At 40.3% G+C, this 24,758-nt stretch overlaps 1 protein-coding gene across 1 annotated transcript in view; it reads right to left on the reverse strand.

The window, feature by feature from the left end:
• LOC128048720 (antigen WC1.1-like) overlaps positions 1 to 24,758 on the reverse strand; it is a 54,775-nt gene that overhangs the window by 18,433 nt on the left and 11,584 nt on the right. Inside the window, exons 3-7 of the mRNA XM_052641147.1 lie at positions 15,733 to 16,041; positions 15,327 to 15,644; positions 12,125 to 12,217; positions 11,728 to 12,042; positions 8,394 to 8,708 (exon numbers count right to left, since the gene is read on the reverse strand). Coding sequence (XP_052497107.1) covers positions 8,394 to 8,708; positions 11,728 to 12,042; positions 12,125 to 12,217; positions 15,327 to 15,644; positions 15,733 to 16,041 — 1,350 coding nt within the window. The remainder of the gene's footprint in view (positions 1 to 8,393; positions 8,709 to 11,727; positions 12,043 to 12,124; positions 12,218 to 15,326; positions 15,645 to 15,732; positions 16,042 to 24,758) is intronic.

Genomic DNA, 24,758 nt, shown 5'->3' on the forward strand with positions numbered 1-24,758 from the left:
GCATGCTGCAGTCCATGGGGTCACAAAGAGTCAGACATGACTGAGTGACTGAACTGATTGATAAATAAAAAAGAAAATTTTAAACATTCTAGAGAAAAATAAAAATGGTAATGAAAGCTATCATAAAGTCTTCTAAAATAACTTTAAATATTTACTGGTTTATCACTCCCTGCATCTAATAACAAATGTAAAAACAGACATACAGACATCTACAAATGTGTACACACACACACAAAAAAAAAAACCCTACCTGAATTAAAGTATCACTAGAGGAAGGACTTTGCATATCTTAGTTACCCTGTGATTCTATTAGGAGAGTGCCTAAATATTGTGTGCACTCATTCAACAAGATTCAACTAGTATGTATATGGAGAACCTTTTCTAAACACCATGATAGTTGCTTAATAAGTATTTATTGAATGAATGTGTAGATGAATAAAATTCATGAAATAGGAGTCCTTTAGCTTCATGCTAATCAGTGAGATATTAATAGTAAAGCAAATATAAATTAAAGGTAATGTTTTGTGATAATAAATAGTGCATATTAAAAATAAATTTAATTTACCACACAGCATTGCTATTAGGTAGGCATTGCTGGGTTTCCCCAGTGGCTCGGTGGTAAGGAAACTGCTAGAAATGCAGTAGATGCAGGTTTGGTCTCTGGGTCAGGAAGATCCCCTGAAGGAAATAGCAATCCACTCCAGTATTCTTGCCCGGGAAATCTCACGGATAGAAGAGCCTGGCAAGCTACAGTCCATGGGGCGGAAAAGAGTTGAACACAACTTGGTGGCTAAACAACAGCATACTTCCAGCACTAAGGTTAATGTCATGAGGATGTAATGTACAGTATGGGGAGTACAGTTAATGTGTGCATGTGTGGATGCTCAGTCTTGTCCATCTGTTTGTGACCCATGGACTGTAGCTTGAGAGGCTTCTCCATCCATGGGATTTCCCAGGCAAGAATACTGGAGTAGGGTTGCCATTTCCTCCTCCGGGGATCTTCACAACCCAGGGAGGGAACCCACGTCTCTTATGTCTCCTGCATTGCCAAGGGGATTCTTTACCACTAGCATCACCTGGGTTAATACTGTATCTTATATTAGAAAGTTGGTAACAAAGTACACCTTACAAGTTCTCATCACAAGAAAAAAGTAAGGGTTTCCCTAGTGGTCCATCCACCTTGCAGTGCAGGGGACACTGGTTTGATCTCTGGCCCAAGAAGATCCTACATGCCACAGGGCAACTAATACTGTGTGCCACAATTACTAAGCCTGTGCTCTGGAGCCCTCGAACCAGAACTACTGAGCCTGTGTGCAGCAACTCCTGAAGCCCTCGTGCCCTGGAGCCAGTGCTCCACCACAAGAGAAGCCTGCACAGCACAACTAGAGAAAGACTGTGTGCAGCAAGGAAGATACAACACAGTCAAAAATAAACATAGAAAAGCTGGTAGCTATACTATACTTAGGATAGTCAACATTTTCCGATATGTACAAATACATAAACATTATGTTGTACACCTGCAACTAATACTAATACTCTTATGTGAATTGTATGTCAACTGCAAATTTTTTTAAATAGTGTTGGGACATGTGGATTAAAGTTTCATCTTAACTTCTGAGTCAAATTCACCCATTCCAGTTCATTTTAGTTCACTGATTCCTAAAATGTCAATGTTCACTCTTGCCATCTCCTGTTTGACCATTTCCAATTTGCCTTGATTCATGGACCTAACATTCCAGGTTCCTATGCAATATGGCTCTTTACAGCATTGAACTTTACTTCCATCACCCATCACATCACAACTGGGTGTTGTTTCCTTTTGGCTCTGTCTCTTCATTCTTTCTGGAGTTATTTCTCCAAGCTTCTCCAGTAGTGTATTGAGCACCGACCAACCTGTGGAGTTCGTCTTTCATTGTCATACCTTTTTGCCTTTTCATACAGTTCATGGTGTTCTCAAGGCAAGAATACTCAAGTGGTTTGCCATTCCCTTCATTTTGTCAGAACTCTCCACCATGACCTGTCAATCTTGGGTGGCCCTACACGGCATAGCTCATAGTTTCATAGAGCTAGACAAGGCTCTGGTCCATGTGATTGGTTTGGTTAGTTTTCTTTGATTGTATTTTTCATCCTGTTTCTGTCCTCTGATGGATAGGGATAAGAGGCTAATGGTAGCTTCCTGATGGGAGAGACTGACTGAGGGGGAAACTGGGTCTTGTTCTGATGGGTGGGGCCATGTTCAGTAAATCTTTCATCCAATTTGCTGTTGATGGGTGGGGCTGTTTCCTTCCTGTGGCTTCACCTGAGGCCAAACTATGATAGAGGTCATGAAGATAATGGTGACTTCCTTCAAAAGGTCCCCTGCACCCACTGCTGCACTCAGTGCCTCCGACCTTGAAGCAGGCCACCGCCAACCCACACCTCTGCTGAACATTCCTGGACACACGTGGGCATGTCTGAATCAGTCTGTTGTGGGGTCACTGCTCCTTTCTCCTGGATCCTGGTGCACACAGGTTTTGTTTGTGCCCTCCAAGAGTCTGTTTCCCCAGCCCGTGTAATTTCTTGTGGTTCTATGACAGGGTAATGGTGACCTCCTCCAAGACGGCTTATGCCATACCAGGTCTGCTGCACCGAGAGCCACTGCAGCAGGGCACTGCTGACTTGCACCTCCACAGGAGACACAGACACAGTTCTGGCTCAGTCCCAGTAGGGAAAATGACTAGACAATTCAGGTATGGCCTAAATCAAACCCCTTATGATTATAAAGTAGAAGTGGCAAATAGATTCAAGGGATTAGATCTGATAGAGTGCCTGATGAACTATGGATGGAAGTTTGTGACACTGTACAGAAGGCAATGATCAAGTCCATCCCCAAGAAAAAGGAATGCAAAAAAGCAAAATGACTGTCTGAGGAGGCCTTACAAACAGCTGTGAAAAGAAGAGAAATGAAAAGCAAAGGAGCAAAGGAAAGATATACCTATTTAAGTGAAGAGTTCTAAAGAATAGCAAGGAGAGATAAAGTCTTCCTCAGTGATCAGTGCAAAGAAATAGAGGAAAACAATATAATTGGAAAGACTAGATATTTCTTCAAAAAAATTAGAGACACTAAGGGAATATTTCATGCAAAAATGAGCACAATAAAAGACAGAAATGGTATGGACTTATCAGTCAGTCAGTTCAGTCCCTCAGCCATGTCTGACTCTTTGCGACCCCATGAACCACAGCACATCAGGCCTCCCAGTCCATCACCAACTCCCGGAGTCCACCCAAACCCATGTGCATTGAGTAGGTGAAGCCATCAAACCATCCCATCCTCTATCGTCCCCTTCTCCTCCTGCCCTCAATCTTTCAGCATCACGGTCTTTTCAAATGAGTTAGCAGCTCTTCACATCAGGTAACCAAAGTATTGGAGTTTCAGCTTCAACATCAGCCCTACCAATGAACACCCAGGACTGATCTCCTTTAGGGTGGACTGGTTGGGTCTCCTTGCAGTCTAAGGGACTCTCAAGAGTCTTCTCCAACTTCACAGTTCAAAAGCAGTAAGCGTCTTTTAATTTCATGGCTGCAATCACCATCTGCAGTGATTTTAGAGCTCGGAAAAATAAAGTCAGCCACTGTTTCCACTGTTTCCTCATCCATTTCCCATGAAGTGATGGGACCATATGCCATGATCTTCGTTTTCTGAATGTTGAGCTTTAAGCCAAATTTTTCACTCTCCTCTTTTACTTTCATCAAGAGGCTCTTTAGTTCTTCTTCATTTTCTGCTACAAGGGTGGTGTCATCTGCATATCTGAGGTTATTGATATTTCTCCCAGCAATCTTGATTCCAGCTTGTGCTTCTTCCAGCCCAGCATTTCTCATGATGTACTCTGCATAGAAGTTAAATAAGCAGGGTGACAACATACAGACTTGACATACTCCTTTCTCGATTTGAACCAGTCTGTTGTTCCATCTCCAGTTCTAACTGTTGCTTCCTGACCTGAATACAGGTTTCTTAAGAGGTGGGTCAGGTGGTCTGGTATTCCCATCTCTTTCACGATTTTCCACAGTTTATTTTGATCCACACAGTCAAAGGCTTTGGCATAATCAATAAAGAAGAAATAGATGTTTTTCTGGAACTCTCCTGCTTTTTCCATGATCCAGCAGATGCTGGAAATTTGATCTCTGGTTCCCCTGCCTTTCCAATCTCCAGCTTGAACATCTGGAAGTTCACGGTTCATATATTGCTGAAGCCTGACTTGGAGAATTTTAAGCATTAGTTTACTAGTGTGTGAGATGAGTGTAATTGTGCGGTAGTTTGAGCAATCTTTGGCATTGCCTTTCTTTGGGATTGGAATGAAAACAGACCTTTTCCAGTCCTGTGGCCACTGCTGAGTTTTCCAAATTTGCTGACATATTGACTGCAGCACTTTAACAGCATCATCTTTTAGAATTTGAAATAGCTCAACCGGAATTCCGTCACCTCCACTAGCTTTTTTAGTAGTGATGTTTCCTAAGGCACACCTGACTTCACATTTTAGGATGTCTGGCTCAAGGTGAGTGATCACACTATGGTGATTATCTGGGTCGTGAAGATCTTTTTTGCATAGTTGTTTCTCAGCTGTGGCCACAGGACTGGAAAAGGGCAGTTTTCATTCCAATCCCAAAGAAGGGCAATGCCAAAGAATGCTCAAACTACCGCATAATTGCACTCATCTCACACGCTAGTAAAGTAATGCTCAAAATTCTCCAAGCCAGACTTCAGCAATACGTGAACCATGAACTTCCTGATGTTCAAGCTGGTTTTAGAAAAGGCAGAGGAACCAGAGATCAAATTGCCAACATCTGCTGGATCATCGAAAAAGCAAGAGAGTTCCAGAAAAACATCTATTTCTGCTTTATTGACTATGCCAAAGCCTTTGACTGTGTGGATCACAATAAACTGTGGAAAATTCTGAAAGAGATGGGAATACCAGACCACCTGACCTGCCTCTTGAGAAATCTGTATGCAGGCCAGGAACCAACAGCTAGAACTGGACATGGAACAACAGACTGGTTCCAAATAGGAAAAGGAGTATGTCAAGGCTGTATATTGTCACCCTGCTTATTTAACTTCTATGCAGAGTACATCAGGAGAAACACTGGACTGGAAGAAACACAAGCTGGAATCAAGATTGCTGGGAGAAATATCAATAACCTCAGATAAGCAGATGACACCACCCTTATGGCAGAAAGTGAAGAGGAAATAAAAAGCCTCTTGATGAGAGTAAATGAGGAGAGTGAAAATGCTGGCTTAAAGCTCAACATTCAGAAAACGAAGATCATGGCACCTGGTCCCATCACTTCATGGGAAATAGATGGGGCAAACAGTGGAAACAGTGTCAGACTTTATTTTGGGGGGCTCCAAAATCACTGCAGATGGTGATTGCAGCCATGAAATTAAAAGACGCTTACTCCTTGGAAGAAAAGTTATGACCAACCTAGATAGCATATTCAAAAGCAGAGACATTACTTTGCCGACTAAGGTCCATCTAGTCAAGGCTATGGTTTTTCCTGTGGTCATGTATGGATGTGAGAGTTAGACTGTGAAGAAGGCTGAGCACCGAAGAATTGATGCTTTTGAACTGTGGTGTTGGAGAAGACTCTTGAGAGTCCCTTGGACTACAAGGCGATCCAACCACTCCACTCTGAAGGAGATCAACCCTAGGATTTCTTTGGAAGGAATGATGCTGAAGCTGAAACTCCAGTACTTTGGCCACCTCATGCGAAGTGTTGACTCATTGGAAAAGACCCTGATGCTGGGAGGGATTGGGGGCAGGAGAAGAAAGGACGACCGAGGATGAGATGGCTGGATGGCATCACTGACTCAATGGACATGAATCTTAGTGAAGTCCGGGAGTTGGTGATGGACAGGGAGGCCTGGAGTGCTGCAATTCACGGGGTCGCAAAGAGTCGGACACGACTGAGTGACTGAATTGAACTGAACTTTGTGTATTCTTGACACCTCTTCTTAATATCTTCTGCTTCTGTTAGGTCCATACCATTTCTGTCCTTTATTGAGCCCATCTTTGCATGATATTTTCCCTTGGTATCTTTAATTTTCTTGAAGAGATCTCTAGGCTTTCCCATTCTGTTGTTTTCCTCTATTTCTTTGCATTGATCACTGAGGAAGGCTTCCTTATTTCTCCTTGCTATTCTTTGGAACTCTGCAATCAAATGGGTATATCTTACCTTTCTCCTTTGCTTTTCACTTCCCTTCTTTTCACAGCTATTTGTTAGGCCTCTCCAGAGAGCCCTTTTGATATTTTGCATTTCTTTTTCTTGGGGACGGTCTTGATTCCTGTCTCCTGTACAATGTCACAAACCTCCATCCATAGTTCCTCAGGCACTCTCTCTTTCAGATCTAGCCCCTTAAATCTATTTCTTACTTCAACTGTATAGTCATAAGGGATTTGATTTAGGTCATACATGAATGGTCTAGTAGTTTTCTCCACTTTCTTCAATTTAAGTCTGAATTTGGCAACAAGGAATTCATGATCTGAGCTACAGTCAGCTCCTGGTCTTGTTTTTGCTGACTGTATAGAGCTTCTCCATCTTTGGCTGCAAAGAATATTATCAGTCTGATTTTAGTGTCGACCATCTGCCAAGAGAAAGCACTGGACTTAACAGAAGCAGAAGATATTAAGAAGAGCTGGCTAGAATACACAGAAGAACTATACAAAAAAGACCTTCATGACCCAGAAACCACGACGGTGTGATCACTCACCTAGAACCAGACTTCTTGGAATGCAAAGTGGGCCTTAGGAAGCATCACTACGAACAAAGCTAGTGGAGGTGATGAAATTCCACTTGAGCTATTTCAAATCCTAAAAGATGATGCTGTGAAAGTGCTGCACTCAATATGCAGCAAATTTGGAAAACTCAGCAGTGAGCACAGGACTGGAAAAGATCAGTCAGCATTCCAATCCCAAAGAAAAGGAAAAGGCATTGCCAAAGAATTGCACTCATCTCACACCCTAGCAAAGTAATGCACAAAATTTTTCAGTCCAGGCTTGAACAGTACATGAACCGGGTACTTCCAGATGTTCAAGCTGGATTTAGAAAAGGCAGAAGAACCAGAGATCAAATATTCAACATCCATTGGATCATCGAAAAAGCAATAAAGTTCCAGAAAAATACCTACTTTTGCTTTATTGACTATGCCAAAGCCTTTGACTGTGTGGATCACAACAAATTGTAGGAAATTCTGAAAGAGATGGGAATATCATACCACCTAACTTGCCTCCTGAGAAATCTGTATGCAGGTGAGGAAGCAACAGTTAGAACTGGACATGGAACAACAGACTGGTTCCAAATTGGGAAAGGAGTACATCAAGGCTGTATATTGTCAACCTGCTTATTTAACTTATATGCAGAGTACATAATGTGAAATGCCAGGCAGGAAGAAGCACAAGCTGGAATCAAGATTGCCGGGAAAATATCAATAACCTTAGATACACAGATGACACCACCCTTATGGCAGAAAGCAAAGACGAACTAAAGAGCCTCTTGAAAGTGAAAGAGGAGAGTGAAAAAGTTGGCTTAAAACTCAGCATTCAGAAAACTAAGATCATGGCATCCGGTCCCACCACTTCATGGCAAATAGATGGGGAAACAATGGAAACAGTGACAACCTTTATTTTTCTGGGCTCCAATATCACTGCATTTGGTGACTGCAGCCATGAAGTTAAAAGTTGCTTACTCCTTGGAAGAAAAGCTATGACCAACCTAGAAAGCATATTAAAAGCAGAGACATTACTTTACCAACAAAAGTCCATCTAGTCAAAGTTATGGTTTTCCCAGTATTCATGTATGGATGTGAGAGTTGGAATGTAAAGAAAGCTGAGTGGCAAAGAATTGATGCTTTTGAACTGTGGTGTTGGAGAAAACTCTTTTTTTTTTTTTTTTTTTATTTGGGAGAAGACTCTTGAGAGTCCCTTGAATAGCAAGGAGATCCAATCTGTCCATCCTAAAGGAAATGAGTCCTGAATATTCATTGGAAGGACGGATGCTGAAGCTGAAACACAAATACTTTGGCTACCTGAAGTGAAGAACTGATTCATTAGAAAAAACCCTGATGCTGGGAAAGATTGAAGGCTGGAACAGAAGAGGATGACAGAGGATGAGCTGACTGGATGGCATCACTGACACAATGGACATGAGTTTGAGTGTGCTCCAGAAGTTGGTGATGGACAGGGAAGCCTGGCAAGCTTCAGTCCAATGAGTTGCAAGGGGTCGGACACCATTGATTGACTTAACTGTACTGGCCTTAACTTCATTTTGTAGACCTAAATTAATTACTTAAATATGAAAATATAAAATCTCACTATTATCATTCTATGGGTTTAAGACAGACACAGAAACAGATAGTAATTCACCTGCACATGAGATGTAGGCTTCCTCCTTTGGAGAACATGAAGTATAATTCCAATGGTTAGATGGACACTGCCAGAGAGAAGTATCCGTGTTCCGACACCGGATTCCATCTACCCACCGAGGTCTAAAACCTTCTCTAAGAGCAACAGAAGAGTTGAGGGTTCCGCTGTCCCCACAGCCAAGCTGACTGCAGATGATAGACACAGTGATGTCTTCCATGGGGCTGCGGCAGACACTGCCCCAGGTCCCGTTGTAGAAAACTTCCAGCCACCCAGCACACTGCTGGTCCTCGCTCACCATCCTGAGGGCCAGAAACTCTAAGATCGAAAGGGAGGAATCAGGACTGGTGAGAACTTCACTCAGTGCTCTGGGTTTTCCTCTCTCCCAGAAATAGTGCCCATTCATCCCTGAACTAGCTGAGGAGATACCCATTAAGTGATAAGACTGAAAGTTGTCTCCCTTTTACCTGACTTTGTCCATTTGTGTCTATATTTTTAAACATTTCTACCACCATGATGTAGTGAATATGAACAGAGAGGAAGAGCAACTTGGGTACCTGTAGGGAGGGGAGCTGAATTCTGCTTCCTGACAAAACCTCTAAGACAGCGTGAAAGGGATGTGATATGATATTGGGGAGGTGGCAGAATAGTGAACCCTCAGAGGTCTCACCCAAATCCCTGGAACCATGAATGTGTTACTTTACCTGGCAAAAGGGATCTCACAGATGTGATTAAGGTTAAGAATCTCGGGATGGTGAAGTTAAGCTGGACTATTGTGGATTACCTGTGTGAACCCAGTCTAATCACATTCTGTTGGGTTGGCCAGAAAGTTCCTTTGGTTTTTAAGTCAAAATAAAAGACATTTTTCATGTTCACCAAGAACTTTATTGAACAGCATATTCATCATTTTGTTCCACTACCTTCTGCCGTTTTCAGGCAACTTCATAATTCCCTCTTCCCATAACTTTATCTTTCCAAGCAAAGAAGTATTCCAACTGTGTTTTATAGTTTTCCAGGGAATTTAAATTTTTTCCATTAAGAGAATTTTGTAAAGATTTAAATGAATGGAAAGCTGAAACTGCAAAGTCTGGTAAATGCAGTTAATGAATCAGAACTAGCCAAACTGTCGCAGTTTTTGCCTGGCCTACAAAGATGTATGTGGTCTTGTATTATCCTGATGGAAGATTATGCATTTTTGTTGGATTAATTCTGAATGTTTTTCCTTAAGTGCTGCTTTCAGTTGATCTAATGGTGAACAGTACTTGTTAGAATTATCATTTGGTTTTCTGGAATATACTCTCTTAATAGAGGATTCCTTTCCAATACCACCACATATACATCATCACCTTCTTTGGAAGAAGACTGGCCTTTGGTGTGGTTGGTGGTGATTCATTTTACTTGTGCCACAATCTCTTCCATTCTACATTATTGTGCAGTGGCATCTGCTCCCATCACTTCATGGGAAATAGATGGGGCAAACAGTAGAAACAGTGTCAGACTTTATTTTGGGGGGCTCCAAAATCACTGCAGATGGTGATTGCAGCCATGAAATTAAAAGACGCTTACTCCTTGGAAGAAAAGTTATGACCAACCTAGAAGCAGAGACATTATTTTGTCGACTAAGGTCCATCTAGTCAAGGCTATGGTTTTTCCAGTGGTCATGTATGAATGTGAGAGTTGGACTGTGAAGAAGGCTGAGTGCCGAAGAACTGATGCTTTTGAACAGTGGTGTTTGAGAAGACTCTTGAGAATCCCTTGGACTGCAAGGAGATCCAACCAGTCCATTCTGAAGGAGATCAACCCTGAGATTTCTTTGGAAGGAAGGATGCTCAAGCTGAAACTCTAGTACTTTGGCCACCTCATGCGAAGAGTTGACTCATTGGAAAAGACCCTGATGCTGGGAGGGATTGGGGGCAGGAGGAAAAGGGGACGACAGAGGATGAGATGACTGGATGGCATCACTGACTCGATGGACATGAGTCTGAGTGAACTCTGAGAGTTGGTGATGGACAGGGAGGCCTGGCGTGCTGCGATTCATGGGGTCGCAAAGAGTTGGACACAACTGAGCGACTGAACTGAACTGAACTGATCCACTTTTCATCACCCATCACAAATTGTTTTAAAAGCAAAATGTTTTCATTATGTTTAAGTAGAGAATCTCATGTAGAAATACTGCCATGAAGGTTTTTTTCACCTATGTGAAACCCAAACATCAAAGCAATTACTATAACCAAGCTGGTACAAATGACTTTCAATGCTTGATTTGGATATTTTGAGTATGTTGTCTATCTCTTGCATGGTTTAACATTGATTGTCTTCAAGTAATATCTCAATTAGATTGCTATCAACTTCAACTGGTCTACCCTACTGTGCAGTACTGTTCAGTGAGAAATCTCCAACACAAAACTTCATAAATCACTTTTGATTAATGTGATCAGTCACCTCACTTCCATACGCTCTACAAATTCGTTTTGCATTTCCGTTGTGTTTCTAACTTTTCTTGAAATAATAAAGCATGATATGCTGAAAATATTGCTTTTTTCCCTTCCATTTTCAGTATTAAAATGGCTATTCAAAAATTCACCAATTTTGATTTTTTTTGAAAAGATGCATGTTGATATGATAGCTGCCACAAAAGAGTCTAACAAAATTGTTTCAAATGAAGTGAAAGACAACTAAGTGTTACTAGACCATCTTACAGGAAAAAAGAAGGGACCTTTTGGCCAAACCAACAGAAGCACTCTTTTCTGGCTCTGGCTCCGGGGAGGTGTGACTCTGGATAATGGTTAGAGATGTGCAGTGTTGCTGGTCTGATGATGGATGAAGGGAGGCTATGAGCCAAGGAATGCAAATCGTTTGAAAAGAAACTTGATATAAAAAACAGGATTCTTCTCCAAAGACTCAGAAGTGATGTGGCCCTGCTGAAATCTTAATTCCAACAGGGAGATCCTGTTGAACATCGACCCTACAGAACTCTAAGGCAATAAATATATGTTGTTTTAAACTATTGTGTGGTAATTTGTTACAGAAGCAAACAGAAACTAGTACGATGGACTTAAGCTTTTTGTCCCATATGTAAGGCAAGGTGAATCCTACTTTCAACTGGAAATTCTAAGAAACGGCTCTGCCAGGAAACTCTGCTGAGAAGAAAGGACTAGAAGGTCCGCTGCTTCAGGAGGACGTGAAAGCACCTAGTCTTCACGTCTGCTGGAAAGACCAGATCCACGGGAGGAAGCTTTCTTCTCTGGTCCTTTCAGCATCTCTCCCTCAGGGCTCAGACTCCCGTCCTCCAGGGCCCCACCCCTCCCCAAGCCTGTGGACAGTGTGCAGCACAGACCTGAGCAGATGACCCCCGCGTCCTGCTTGTGTCTGCAGTCGTGCCGCCCCCAGCCCCAGGAAGGGCACTTCCACACGTGAGACTCATTTCCTGTGCAGTTCAAGTCGTTCAGCCAGATGGGCCCTGATCCTGCCCCGAAGTGAGCAGACCCTGTGGCATTAAGGGCTTCTCCACAGCCCAACTGCCTGCACACTACGCGGGCATCGTCCAGGTCCCAGCCGTCATCACAGATGGTGCCCCAGGAGCCCTGGTCAAGGATCTCCACTCTCCCGGCACAGGGACCGCCCCCGTCCACCAGGCGGAGCTGTCTGCTGTCTGAGGAGAGAGAAATGCGACAATGGGGCGTTGACGGCGGCGGGGGCGGGGAAAAAGTTCTTCTGTTCTGTGGGACCCTCACCTGAGCAGTAGGGGGCGCTCTCTTCTGAGGCTACAGAGCCTGCTTGTTCAGACATGGAGTCGTTGCACTGGGGCAGCACCTGGGTCTGGTTTCCTGTAGAAACAGCAATGATCAGAGGGTTGGTGGATTGAAGAACAGGAAATTGAATTAACCTAAATAATGATGAAGTCTGAGATAAACAATGAAACAGTAAGGTTATCATAATCTTAGGGCTCACCTTCTCCAGGGAGAGTTCTGCTTCTGACAATGCCACAATTGGTTTCAGGCAACCATTGCACTAAAAATAAGTTTAATAAGCCCTTTTGTCTCTAAATCTATCCATAAACAGGAAAAGTAAATTAAAATCTTTCCCAAAGGGATTCTACCACTTTTTCATCTACAGTGTTTGTCACTAAAAACAATACACATATAAAAGAAATCTCATAGAAAACTAGGCTGAAATAGACATTAGAAAGAATTTCCCAAGTTATTCAGCTACTAGAGTTATCTGATGGAGAATTTAAATAGCCTCCTAGAATTAACTGACAAAAGAAATTGACAAAATAATAACAGATAAAAATTCTAGAGCTGAAAAACTTAACAGCCACTATTAAGAAATAAAGCGTAAGCGTTTCAACACATTAGCTTGGCATAAGGTAGAAACAGTAAACAGAAGATCAGAGGACAAATAGTCTTCTATTTAGAGATGCATGGGTCTCTAAATAAGAGGTCATGTAATAAGTGTCCTGGTTGTTGTTGTTGTTTAGTCACTCAATCATGTCTGATACTTTTAAGGATCATATGGACAATAGTCTACCAGGCTCCTCATCCATGGGAATTTTCAGGCAAGAATATTGCAGTGGGTTTCCATTTCTTTTTCCAGGGAATCTTCAAGACCCAGGCGTGGAACTTCTATTTCCTGACTTGGCAGGTGTGTTCTTTACTACTGAGCCACCAGGGAAGCGTGTCCTGGTTATATTGCTATATAATAAAATTTCCTGTAAAACTTAGCCACTTAAGCAAAAAAAAAAATACTTCATTTTGCTTAAGACTTCCTGGGTAAGTAATTTGGGAAAGATCCCACTTGGCAGTTCTGTCTTAGAGTCTTTCGTGTGGGTGCACTTAGATGTCATCTGGAGCTGAAGTCGTCTGATGACTTGACTGAAGTGTGATTATATAAGGAAATCCCTTGAAGTATTTTAGGGGTAAAGAGACATCATGTCTGCAACCTAATCAGAAAGATTTTACATATTCATGGAGAAATGTGGTGGGAGGGGGACAGAGAATGAAAGACAGAAACAGAGATAGAGAGAGATGTCAGTTGGGGGGAGAGAATAAAGCAGAATACTAACGTTGGGAAATCCAACTAAAGGTTTTCTGAATTCTTATATTATTCTTACACCTTTACTGTAAGTCTTAAATTACATTAAGATTTTAAAAAAGGAAAAGTAAAAACAAGTCAGAGATAAATCATTCCTAGGACATTTCCACTAAAAGTAATACTTATAACATCAAAAACATAAAATGCCTAGGAGAGAAACCTAGCAGAAGATGAGCAAAACCTCTGAGAGAAATTGGAGACCTAATTGAATGGAGATATATATATATATATATATATATATATATATATATAGCCAATGAATTGGAAGATTCAACAACGTCAGTCAATCACCTCAAATTTCTGTGTAGATTAACTCTAATCTCAAACAAAATACATTTATGCTTTTTTTTTTTTGATGAAAAATGACAAGATGAGGGACGTCTCTCCTGGTCCAGTGATTGAGACTCAACCATGCAATGCAGAGGACTCAGGTTCGATCCTTGGTGTGAGAACTAAGATCCCACATGCCACAGAGAATCTCAGCAAGAGCCTCACAACTGGGCAGTCCATGTGTCATAACAGAAGATCTCACAAGATATAATGAAGATCCATACACTGCAACTAATACCCAACACTGTCAAATAAATACATATGTTTTTTAAATGAAAATCTGATTCCAAAATTGGAATAAAATACAAAAGAACCAGAATGACCAACACAGTTGACCAAAAAAGCAACGAAAGTGGAAGAGTTAATAATATAAAGTAACTCTTATACATTAAAATTATCCAGACTTACTATAAAGTTACAATAATTAAGAAAATGCAGTATTGGTGCGAAGATAGAGAAATGATACAATGGAATAGAAGAGAGAGTCTTAAAAAAGACTCAGACATATGCTCTTCTTATGATAAAGGTGGCACTGCAGTGGGGAAAAGAGTCTTTTCAGAAAAAGATTCTGAGTCAGTTTGATGTCATATGAAACTTGATCTTAACTTACATGGATATCAGTTGCAGAAGGGATGCACAATTCTATGCAAGAGAAAAATAATTAAACTTCTGTGAGACACTCTTGGAGAGTGTTTTTATGGTCTTAGAGTAGACAAAGTTCTTTTTAAAGGATATAAGAAGCATTAAACGTTAAGGAAGAAGTTAGTAAGCAGCAATTTCTTAAGATTAAGAGACTGGCTCATCAAAGGACACCATACCATTAAGAAAATGAAAATGAAAGACCATAGGTTAAACACACAAGATAGCATGTTTGCACCCAAAGTCATTGTCAACGGTAAGTTGTAGCATCATTTTTGTAATTGTTAAGAATAGGAAACAATTCAAATCTCTACTATCTATTGTGGAATGGATCAATTCATGGTCGTGTGATCATTCAAAGACATACTCTACCGTAATAAAAATTAATAAAATGCTTCTACAAGCAACATCATGAGTGAATCTCAAATATAATGGTGATGCAATGTTATACACAAAAGAAAACATACTGCATAATTTTATACACAGTTCAGAAAACGATAAAGCACTCTATGGTAGTAGAAGTTGGGAAGTCAGTTTTAGCTGGAGAGGAGGGAGACAGAGTCATGGGGAAGGAACAGTGACTGTGATGCTGGGAATGTTCTCTTTGCTGATCTGGGTATATGACTGAAGTCTACACTTACTGCTTTTACATTATTTTCTATGATTACATTTAAATAATACTGTTACTTAAACATACATTATTTCCCCTTACCACTTCTTGCCCTGAGTTGGAAAATGAATGAACAATGAGAAGAACCACATTTCACCATGAAATATCTGACTTTTGATGCCAGTTTCCTGTCACTCTCTGCTCTTCAGGACATTTCACTCCAGAAGCATCCTGAGTACCAGTAACCCTTCACCCTCTCTTACCTGAGCAGATCACAGAGGCCATGTTGCCATGGGAACAGTCAGGACCACCCAGGGCAGTCACAGGACAACTCCACAGAAAGGACTCCACCCCGGAACAGTGAAATCGGACTGTTGAGATCTGATCACTTCCTTCCACAAAGTGTGGTCCTCTAGGGGTGGAGATGGCGACTCCACAGCCGAGCTGACGACAGACAACATTGGCATTGGCCAGAGTCCAGTGGGAGGCACAGAGTGCTCTCCATCGTCCAGAAATGTTCATCTCCACCTGCCCCTCACACTGAGAGGAGCCATTTTTCATGAGTCGGACTTCTGTGTACATTGGTAGAAAGAGACAGGGTTTCAACAGTCTTATTTTCTCACCTGAACAAGGTAAGTGGAGAGGTTATAAACCTGACCTGCATCTCACCTGAACAGACAACATGAGCAGCTCCACTGTGGTGACAGGTGCCCCCTGGACAGGGCACTCTGGGGCAGGACCAGAGCTCAGGCTCCTCTCCTTTACACCTGAACTCTTCAGCCCAGACCCGGCCATCTGACTCTCTGAAGGGCACGTGTCCCAGGACAGACACAACATTGCCACATCCTAGCTCTGCACAGATGACCTGTGCAGTGGGGAATGTAAAGTTCCCATCAGACACTGGGGTCCAGTCTTTTCCAGAATGAACTTCTACTCGCCCCGAGCAGGGTCTATCTCCATCAGCTAGACGCATAAATCCTAAGAGGAACAAACAAGGAAACCCAGTGAGTGTTCTTGATCCTGACTTGACAAATGGAAACAACACACACAGGCAATGATGTGAATGCTTTTCTTTTCCAGGAGTGGGGTATGGAGAGAGAATTTGATAGTTGGTGTCAGAATTGCCTTTTCATGAACAAGATTCTGAAGAGAAATTCAGAAGAATTTGCAGGGTCAGTTTGGATGACTGTATCCCAACAATGTTTACTCTGAGAATAGTTAGAAATATGAATTCCTTAATCTACAGGCCTGGAAACTACAGAGCCCAAAACCTATCATCAGAAATGGCTGAATACCAGGAACATGTAATTTATCATTGGTTGGAGAAGTGAATTTTACATGTAGGAGCCCAGGACTACAGAGCCCAAGGAAATTGCATAATGTGTTGGCATTCAAATGTGAATGCAGAGATATGAAAAACAGAACCATCCCAGAAAGACAAGAACTATGACAGAGTAGAGATCTGTCGTCTAGACAAATTTAGAAAATTTTCCTGAGACTTGTGAGGTTATTATTTTGAATAATTTTCTTTCCCAGGAGCTAGTCCTCAAGTGACTTAGGTAAGGAAAATCATGAAGCAGGATCTAAGAATGCATGCCAACCTGTAGGGAGGTTGTCTGAGAGAAGAAATATAGACATTATAAATAATTGACATTTATGGTTTTTATATTTTTCTGATAATTTTTAATGGCAAAAATTCCAAGAATTTCTTAGGTGACTTCAGTGGGAAAGAACATGAGTTAAGAAAGCTCAGAGAGTCATAGAAGAGGGTGTGTGGTCCTAACCATCTCTCTTGAAACCCCAGGATTTGTCAATGACCTTGGGAGAGAGTGAGTTCTGATTGGAAGTTTCAGCACTGTGAGTTTGCCAAACAGTTCCGGTTACAGGTTTTCCTTCTGACACAGGAATCACAGAAAATGCTAAGGCCTGATATTTAACTGATTTTAATTCTATTATTATGCTTTTTCTGTATCCATATTTGACATCAAGATGATAGAAAAGGAGATTCCCCTGCTCTCATTTTCCCACAGAAACAGGGTGCCCCCAGCAACATGCCTGCCAACTTCAGACAGAACTGTGGACCCAGAATCAGCTCCATAATGTTGCTCCAGCTCTGCACCACCATGTTCTGGGCAGTCCTGTCTGCCCAGACATCCAGAAGGAGGCACAACCTGTTGGAAACTCTGGTAATAGGAGGGCCAACTGCAGACCTGAGTACGGATTATGAAGCAGCCCCTTCACTTAACAAGACCCATTCTACCAAAGTAGGGAGGCAATCCTGACCATGCAGGAACCCAGAGAAAACCACATCCATCCATGCCTTTGCTATATACCCACTGACCATAGACCCCAAAGCAGCTCCAGGAGCAGCAACATAACCTAACTCCAGCTTTGCTAGTCCCTGATTCCAGAGGCAGTCCTATCAGTTCAAGGACAAGGCAGTAAATATTTACTTGTGGAAACCGGTCTGTAAAGTCTGGAAGAGGTGTCTGCTCCTTCAAATGCACAGTCACCAGTGCAAGCCTACCCAGATGATGAAGAATCTAGCAAACATGACACCACCAGAGGAAACTAATAAAGCTCCCAAACTGATCCTAAAGAAATAGAGATCTATGAACCGCTTGATAAAAAATTCAAATTCATTGTTTTGAAGCTCAGTGACCCACAAAAGAATGCAGAAAGACAAGTAAACACAATCAGGAAAACTGCATGAACAGAATAAGAAGCTTCATAAAGAACTAGAAAACATAAATAAAAGAACCAAACAGAAATTCTGGAGCTCAAGGATTCAATAATTGAATTACAAATCCAAAGGAAATCATCAAGGAAACTCTATCAAGAAAATCAAAGAATCAGTAAGCTTGAAGACATTCCATTTGAAATTATCAAATTAGAAAAACAAAACGAAAAAACAGTGAACAGAATACATAGCACATATGGGATACCATTACACACACACACACACACACACACACACACACACACACACACACATATATATATATATATATATATATATATATATATATATATATATATATATATATTTGAGAATCCCAGTAGGAAAAAAGAAATAAAGGAGCAGAAAGCTTATTCAAAGAAATACTAACTTAGAAATTTCCATATCTAGGGAGGGAAATGGACATCTTGATTCATGAAGCCTATGAGTTCCCAAATAGGTGAAACGCAAAGAGGTCCACACCAAGACACGTTATGATTAAATTACCAAACTTTAAGATAAAGAGAAATTTTTGAAAACAGGAAAAAAATAGTGACTTGTCACCAAGAAAAACCCTTTAAAACTAGAAATCTTGAAGTCCAGGAGAGCAGCATAATACATCAAAAGTACCACAAGAAAAAAACCTTGCCAACCCAATCATCAAAGCTTTACATGGATAAACTATCCTTTAAAAATGGGGGTACTAGATATATACACATATATATGTATACACACACAAAACGGCTTCCCAGGTTTCTTAAAGGTAAAGAATCAGCCTACCAATAAAGGAGACGCAAGTTCAAACGGAACCACAACCAGTACCCAAACAATAATATATGTATATTATATACGTTATATAATATGTGTGTGTGTGCATTATATAACATATACATGTTATATATACATTTGTGTGTGTGTTAGTTGTTCAGTCATGTCCAACTCTTTGTGACTCCAAGGACTGTAGCCCTCCAGGTTCTTCTGTCCATGGAATTCTCTAGGTAAGAATACTAGAGTGGGTAGACAATCCCTTCTCCAAGGGATCCTCCCAACCCAGGGATCAAACCTGGGTATCCTGCACTGTAGGAAGGTTTTTTTACCATTTGAGCCACCAGGCTCTCTCTATATATATATGTCATATATATAAACGACAAGCAAAATCTGAAGGATTTCATCATCACTACATTACCAAAGTGCTAAAACGGTTCTTCAAGTTTCAATGAATAAACAAAACAAGGATACAAAAGTATCTTCACATATGAAGGTGTAAATCTTACTGGTAAATCTAAAGAGAAATACAGAATATTGTAATATTGGTACATAACTTGCTTTTAACATTAGTATTTAAATATAAATCAAAAGACCATCATAAGAGTAACTATAATTACAGAAAACTGCTGTTTGAAACACAATATAGAAAGAAGTAAACTCTGATATCAATCACTTAAAATGTATGGGAGGAATAAAATGCAGTTTTTGCATGCTATTGAAATTAAGTTGTTTTCATAACAGTACTTAACTTTGCTATAGACTGCTATAGCTAGAAAATGTTTTATACAAGTTCATTGGTAACTACAATAAAAAGTATGGTACATACACACAAAAAAGAGAAATTAATCAAAGCATACCACTATAAGAAATCATCAAGCCATAAATACAACACAGAAGAAAGGAGGAACAAGAAACTATAAAACAGAGAGAAAACAGTTAATAAAAAGGCAATGTAAGTCCTTATCCTTCAATATGATTATAAATGTGAATGTACTGTACTTTCAAATGAAAAAGTATAGATTATCTGAATGGATTAAAAACAAGATCCAACTACATACTGTGTATAAGAGACTCACTTCAGATTTCATGACTCAGGTAGGCTGAAAGTGAACAGGTGGAGAAAGAGATGCCATGCAAATAATAACCTAAAGAGATCAAAGTCAGACAAAAGAGACTTTAAGTAAAAAACTGTCACAAGAGACAGTTCAACTGGAAGACATAACAACTACACATATATATGCACCCAACATTATAGCATTTCAGTATACAGGACAGCATGGACAGCTCTTAAGGGAGAAGCAGAAGCAATACATTAACAATAGAAAACTTCAATATCCCACTCTCTATAATTAACAGATCATTCAAACAGAAAATCAATATGCATTCTTCTCAAGCACACATGGAATATTTTCCAGGGTAAATGCATTGTTAGCCTACAAACAAGTCTTAACAAATTCAAGAAAATTTGAACAATTCCAAGTATGTTTCCTGACCACAGTGGAATGAAACTAAAAGTCAATAATGGTAAGGAAACAAAAAATCATGAATAGATTGAAAGTAAACAATATACATATTTTAGACCGTATTTCAGAATTGTACTTTCTATATCTATAATGAATGCCATTGGACTTTTGAGAAGGATTATGTAAAACCTGTAGATCACTTTGAGTAGTGTAGACATTTTAACAATATAGATTCTTCCAACCCATGAACACAGGATGCTTTTTCATTTATCTATATCTTCATTAATTTCTTTCTTATATATTTTATAATCTTGAAAGAAGGTGGCATGCTGCAAAAAGAGAGGGAGAAGAGAGTAATAAAGAAGCAGAAATCAAGTAAGTCCTAATTGGCAGAGTTCTGAGTTTTAAAAGCCTCAATCTGTATAAAATACACAAGTATTTGGGGAAAATAGTTGTTAAATTAGTAATTAAAATATTTCATTGCACTCTGCTCCTCTTATATGCTACCCAACTGTTCCATCCTTTCCCATTTCTCCCACTTCAGACAAGAAAACACAATTTTAAAAGACATGGATGGATGGCAAATAAAATGGAAAAAGGAAAGCAACTGCTGTAGAAGTAGAGTATAATTTGGGTATGTGGCAAGCAAAAGTGGGATAACAAGAAGTTTTGAAGTTAAAGTAGAGAAACCAAAATAAAAATTCATCACTTTGCCACCCAAGGAACATATTTTTAAGAGAATGCAATGTAACTCAATGAAAAACATTGTTTGATTCATCAAGTAAAATTCCCCGATATTTGACTGTATTTATATTAGTCTCCGTATTCTGATTGTTTGTTGCTAGAATTCTTTCTGTTAAAGGACATCCTAGCAGTGCCCAACATCCAATCAAAAAGTTACAAGGCTTTCTAAAACAGAAAAATGTAACTCATAGCAAAATTTGAAAAGAGCAATCACTAAAAACAGATTCCAGAATAACAAATTATTTAATTGACTGCTAATAAAGACAGTAATGTAAATATGCTTAGCAAAAAAATAAATAAATAAAACAAAGAGAAAAAACTAGAAAACAGCCAAATGGAACTTCTAAAACTGAAAAATCAATATGTGGAATGAAAAATTGTCTGGATTAGCATAAAAAGAGGTTAGATATGGCAGAACAAAAAAAGGGGGTGGGGAAATTAAACACCTATCAATAGAGACTATCCAAACTGAGGCAGAGAGAAAAAAGAGCCAGAAAATGAACCATGGATGGGAACTCTGTGGCACTTGGGACAAGAGTAAACCATGTAAAAATATATATATTTGGAGACTCAGAATAAGGGATGAGTAGAAAACTAGTTGTAAATAATGGATGGAATTTTCCCCAAATTTAACAAAAGCTATAAACGAAGCCAAAAAGCTAAACAAACTCTAAAAGATAAAAATAAGGAAAACTACCTCAGACACCTAATAATATAATTATGGAAAACCAGTGATAAACCAAAAAAAAAAAAAAAAAAAAAGTGGCATGAAACATTGACATGTTATGTAAAGGGGGACAAAAATAAGTATTCAGTTCAGTTCAGTTGCTCAGTCGTGTCCGACTCTTTGCGACCCCATGAATCGCAGCACACCAGGCTTCCCTGTCCATCACCGTCTCCCGGAGTTCACTCGAAGTATTACTGGCTATTTATTAGAGGCAATGCTAGCCATAGGCCAATGTAAAAATGTCTTCAGTGTGGTGAAAATTTCTAAACTAGAACACAGTCACTGGTGAAAATATTTTTAAAAATTATTAAAAGTTAAAATGTTTCATATAAAAAAGATGATAGAATTTGAGACCACCAGACCATCACTACAAACACACACAAAATGTTCCAGTAAGGTGCAAGAAAGTGATAACATGTGAAAATTTGGGTCTACCCGAAGCTATAAAGACTGCTCTAAATGATAATTCTGTGAATAAATACAAAAACTATTGCACATGTTTGAGATAAAAGAATATTTAAGATAAAAATAGCAGCAACATTTTATAAGATTTATTAATTTGTTTTATTTTTGTTAAGTGACAAACTGTCATTTTAAGGGCTTCTGTGAAAACTCAGTTGGTAAATAATCTGCCTGCAATGCAGAAGAAGCCAGTTCAATTCCTGGGTCAGGAAGATCTGCTGGAGAGGGGATAGGCTACCCACTCCAGTATTCTTGGGCTTCCCTGGTGGCTCAGCTGGTAAAGAATCCACCTCCTATGCGGGAGACCTGGGATCGATCCCTGGGTTGGGAAGATCCCCTGGGGAAGGAAAAGGCTACCCACTCCAAGATTCTGGCCTGGAGAAATCCATGGACTGTTTAGTTCATGGGGTCTCAAAGAGTCAGACACAACTGAATGACTTTCACTTTCAGTTTTCCCTTATCCTTTTAAGATAAAATATGAAGGATGGCAGAGTATAATGACTTAAGCTCACCTCCTCTCACAAAAGCACAAAAATCACAACTAACTTTTGAACAACCATCAACAAAAAAGAGTATAACCTATTAGAAATGATATTCTACATCCAAAGACAAAGAAGAAGCCACAATAAGATGGTAGGAGAGATTTATTTACAATATAATCAAACCTCATACCCACCAGGTGAATGATTAACAAGCTGGAAAATAATTATATGACAGATTACCCGCAGAACGTTTCTGAAACTCAGGTCAAGCTCCCCACCCTGGGGGTCTGGCGTCAGGAAGAGGAGCCCCCAAAGCACTTGGTTTTGAAGTACAGGGGGCTTGATCATAGGAACTCCACATGAACAAGGGAAGTGAAGTGAAGTGAAAGTCGCTCAGTCATGTCCAAATTTTTGTGACCACATGAACTCTAGCCTGCCAGTCTCCTCTGTCTATGGAACTCTCCAGGCCAGAATACTGGAGTGGGTAGCCTTTCCTTCCTCCAGGGGATCTTCTCAACCCAGGGATTGAGCCCAGGTCTCCTGCATTGCAGGCAGATTCTTTACTGTCTGAGCTACCAGGAAAGCCCAAGAATACTGGAGTGGGTAGCCTATTCCTTCTCCAGTGGATCTTCCCAACCCAGGAATTGAACCAGGATCTCCTGCATTGTAGGCAGATTCTTTACCAGCTGAGCTCCCAGGGAAGCCCACTGGGGCCCAGGGGAAAAACCATGACTTCACAGAAGTCAAGGCCAGACCTACCTGCTTGTCTTATAGAGTCTTCTGGGGAGGTGAGGGCAGCTGTGGCTCACTGCAGGGACAAGGACATTGGTGGCACAAGTACCAAGGAGTACTCATTGGCATGAGCTCCCCTGGAGGCTGCCATTTTGACACCAAGACCTGGCCCCACCCAACAGCCTGCAGGCTCCAGTGATGAGATGCCTCAGATCAAACAACCCACAGGGCAGGAACACAGCCTTGCCCATTAGCAGACAGGCAGTCTAAAGTCTTCCTGAGCCCACAGCTGCCTCTATACACATCTTTTGGCATGGCTCTGCACAGCAGAAGATCAAGATCTGGCTCCTCCCACTAGTCAGCAGGCACCAAAACCTCCACCAGGAAGCCTGCACAAGCCTCTAGATGAGTCTCACCCATCAGGGGGCAGGCACCAAAAGGAAGAAGAATGACAATTCCACAAGCCTGTAGAAGAGAGACTATAAACACAGAAAGTTAGATAAAATGAGACAGCAGAGGAATATATTTTAGAAAAAGGAACAAGATAAAATCCCAGGAGAACAACTAAGTGAAATGGATGTAGGCAATCTGCCTGGAAAAAAAAAGCAGAGTAATGATAATAAAGGTGATTCAAGATTTTGGAAAAAGAATGGAGGCGTGGAATGAAATGATACAAGAAATGTTTAACAGAGAGCTAGAAGATATGCAGAACAGAGTTGAAGAATAACACAGTAAAAGAAATGAAAAGTGTACTAGAAGGAATCAACAGCAGAAGAAATGAGGCAGAAAAATAGATAAGTGAGCTAGAAGACAGGATGGTGAAGAGTCACTGCTGTGGGACAGAAAAAAGAATGAAAAGATGTGAGGACAGTGTAAGAAACTTCTGGGACAACATTAAATGCACAAACATTCACATTGTGGGAGTCCCAGAAGGAGAAGAGAGCTGAGAAATATTTGAAAAGATAATAGCTGAAAACTTCCCTAACATGGGAAGGGAAATAGTTACCGAAGTCCAGGAAGCACAGAATCCTAAATGGGATAAACCCAAGAAGAAACATGTCAAGACTCACATTAATCAAACTGACAAAAGCTAAAGACAAAGAGAAACTATTAAAAGCAACAAATAACTTAAAAGGGATTATCATAAGTTTTTCATCTGATTTTTCAGCAGAAACTTTGCAGGCCAGAATGGAGTGGCATGATATATTTAAACTGATAAAAGAGGGAAACCTACAATCAGGATACTCTACCCAGCAAGGCTCTTATTCAGATTCTATGGAGAAATCAAAAGCTTTACAGACAAGAAAAAGCTAAAAGCATTCAGCACCACTGTACCAGCTTGCAAGAGCAAAAGGAACTTTTCTGGGCAGAAAATTAAAAGGTCAGAGAAGAAAAGAGTGAAGTATGAATGAGAAAGCTTACCAGTAAAAGCAAACTTACAATAAAGTTAGGAAAGCGTTCTTTTTTTTTTTTTTCACACACAAATATGATACTGAAACTAGCAATCGTGAGGAGAATAAAAATGCAAGATATTGGAAATCCATTAGAAATTTAAAGACCAGCAGCTTGCAATAGACTGCATATCAAAACCTCATGGT

The sequence above is a fragment of the Budorcas taxicolor genome, chromosome 5, assembly GCF_023091745.1.
Source record: "Budorcas taxicolor isolate Tak-1 chromosome 5, Takin1.1, whole genome shotgun sequence".
Taxonomy (NCBI): Eukaryota; Metazoa; Chordata; class Mammalia; order Artiodactyla; family Bovidae; genus Budorcas; species Budorcas taxicolor.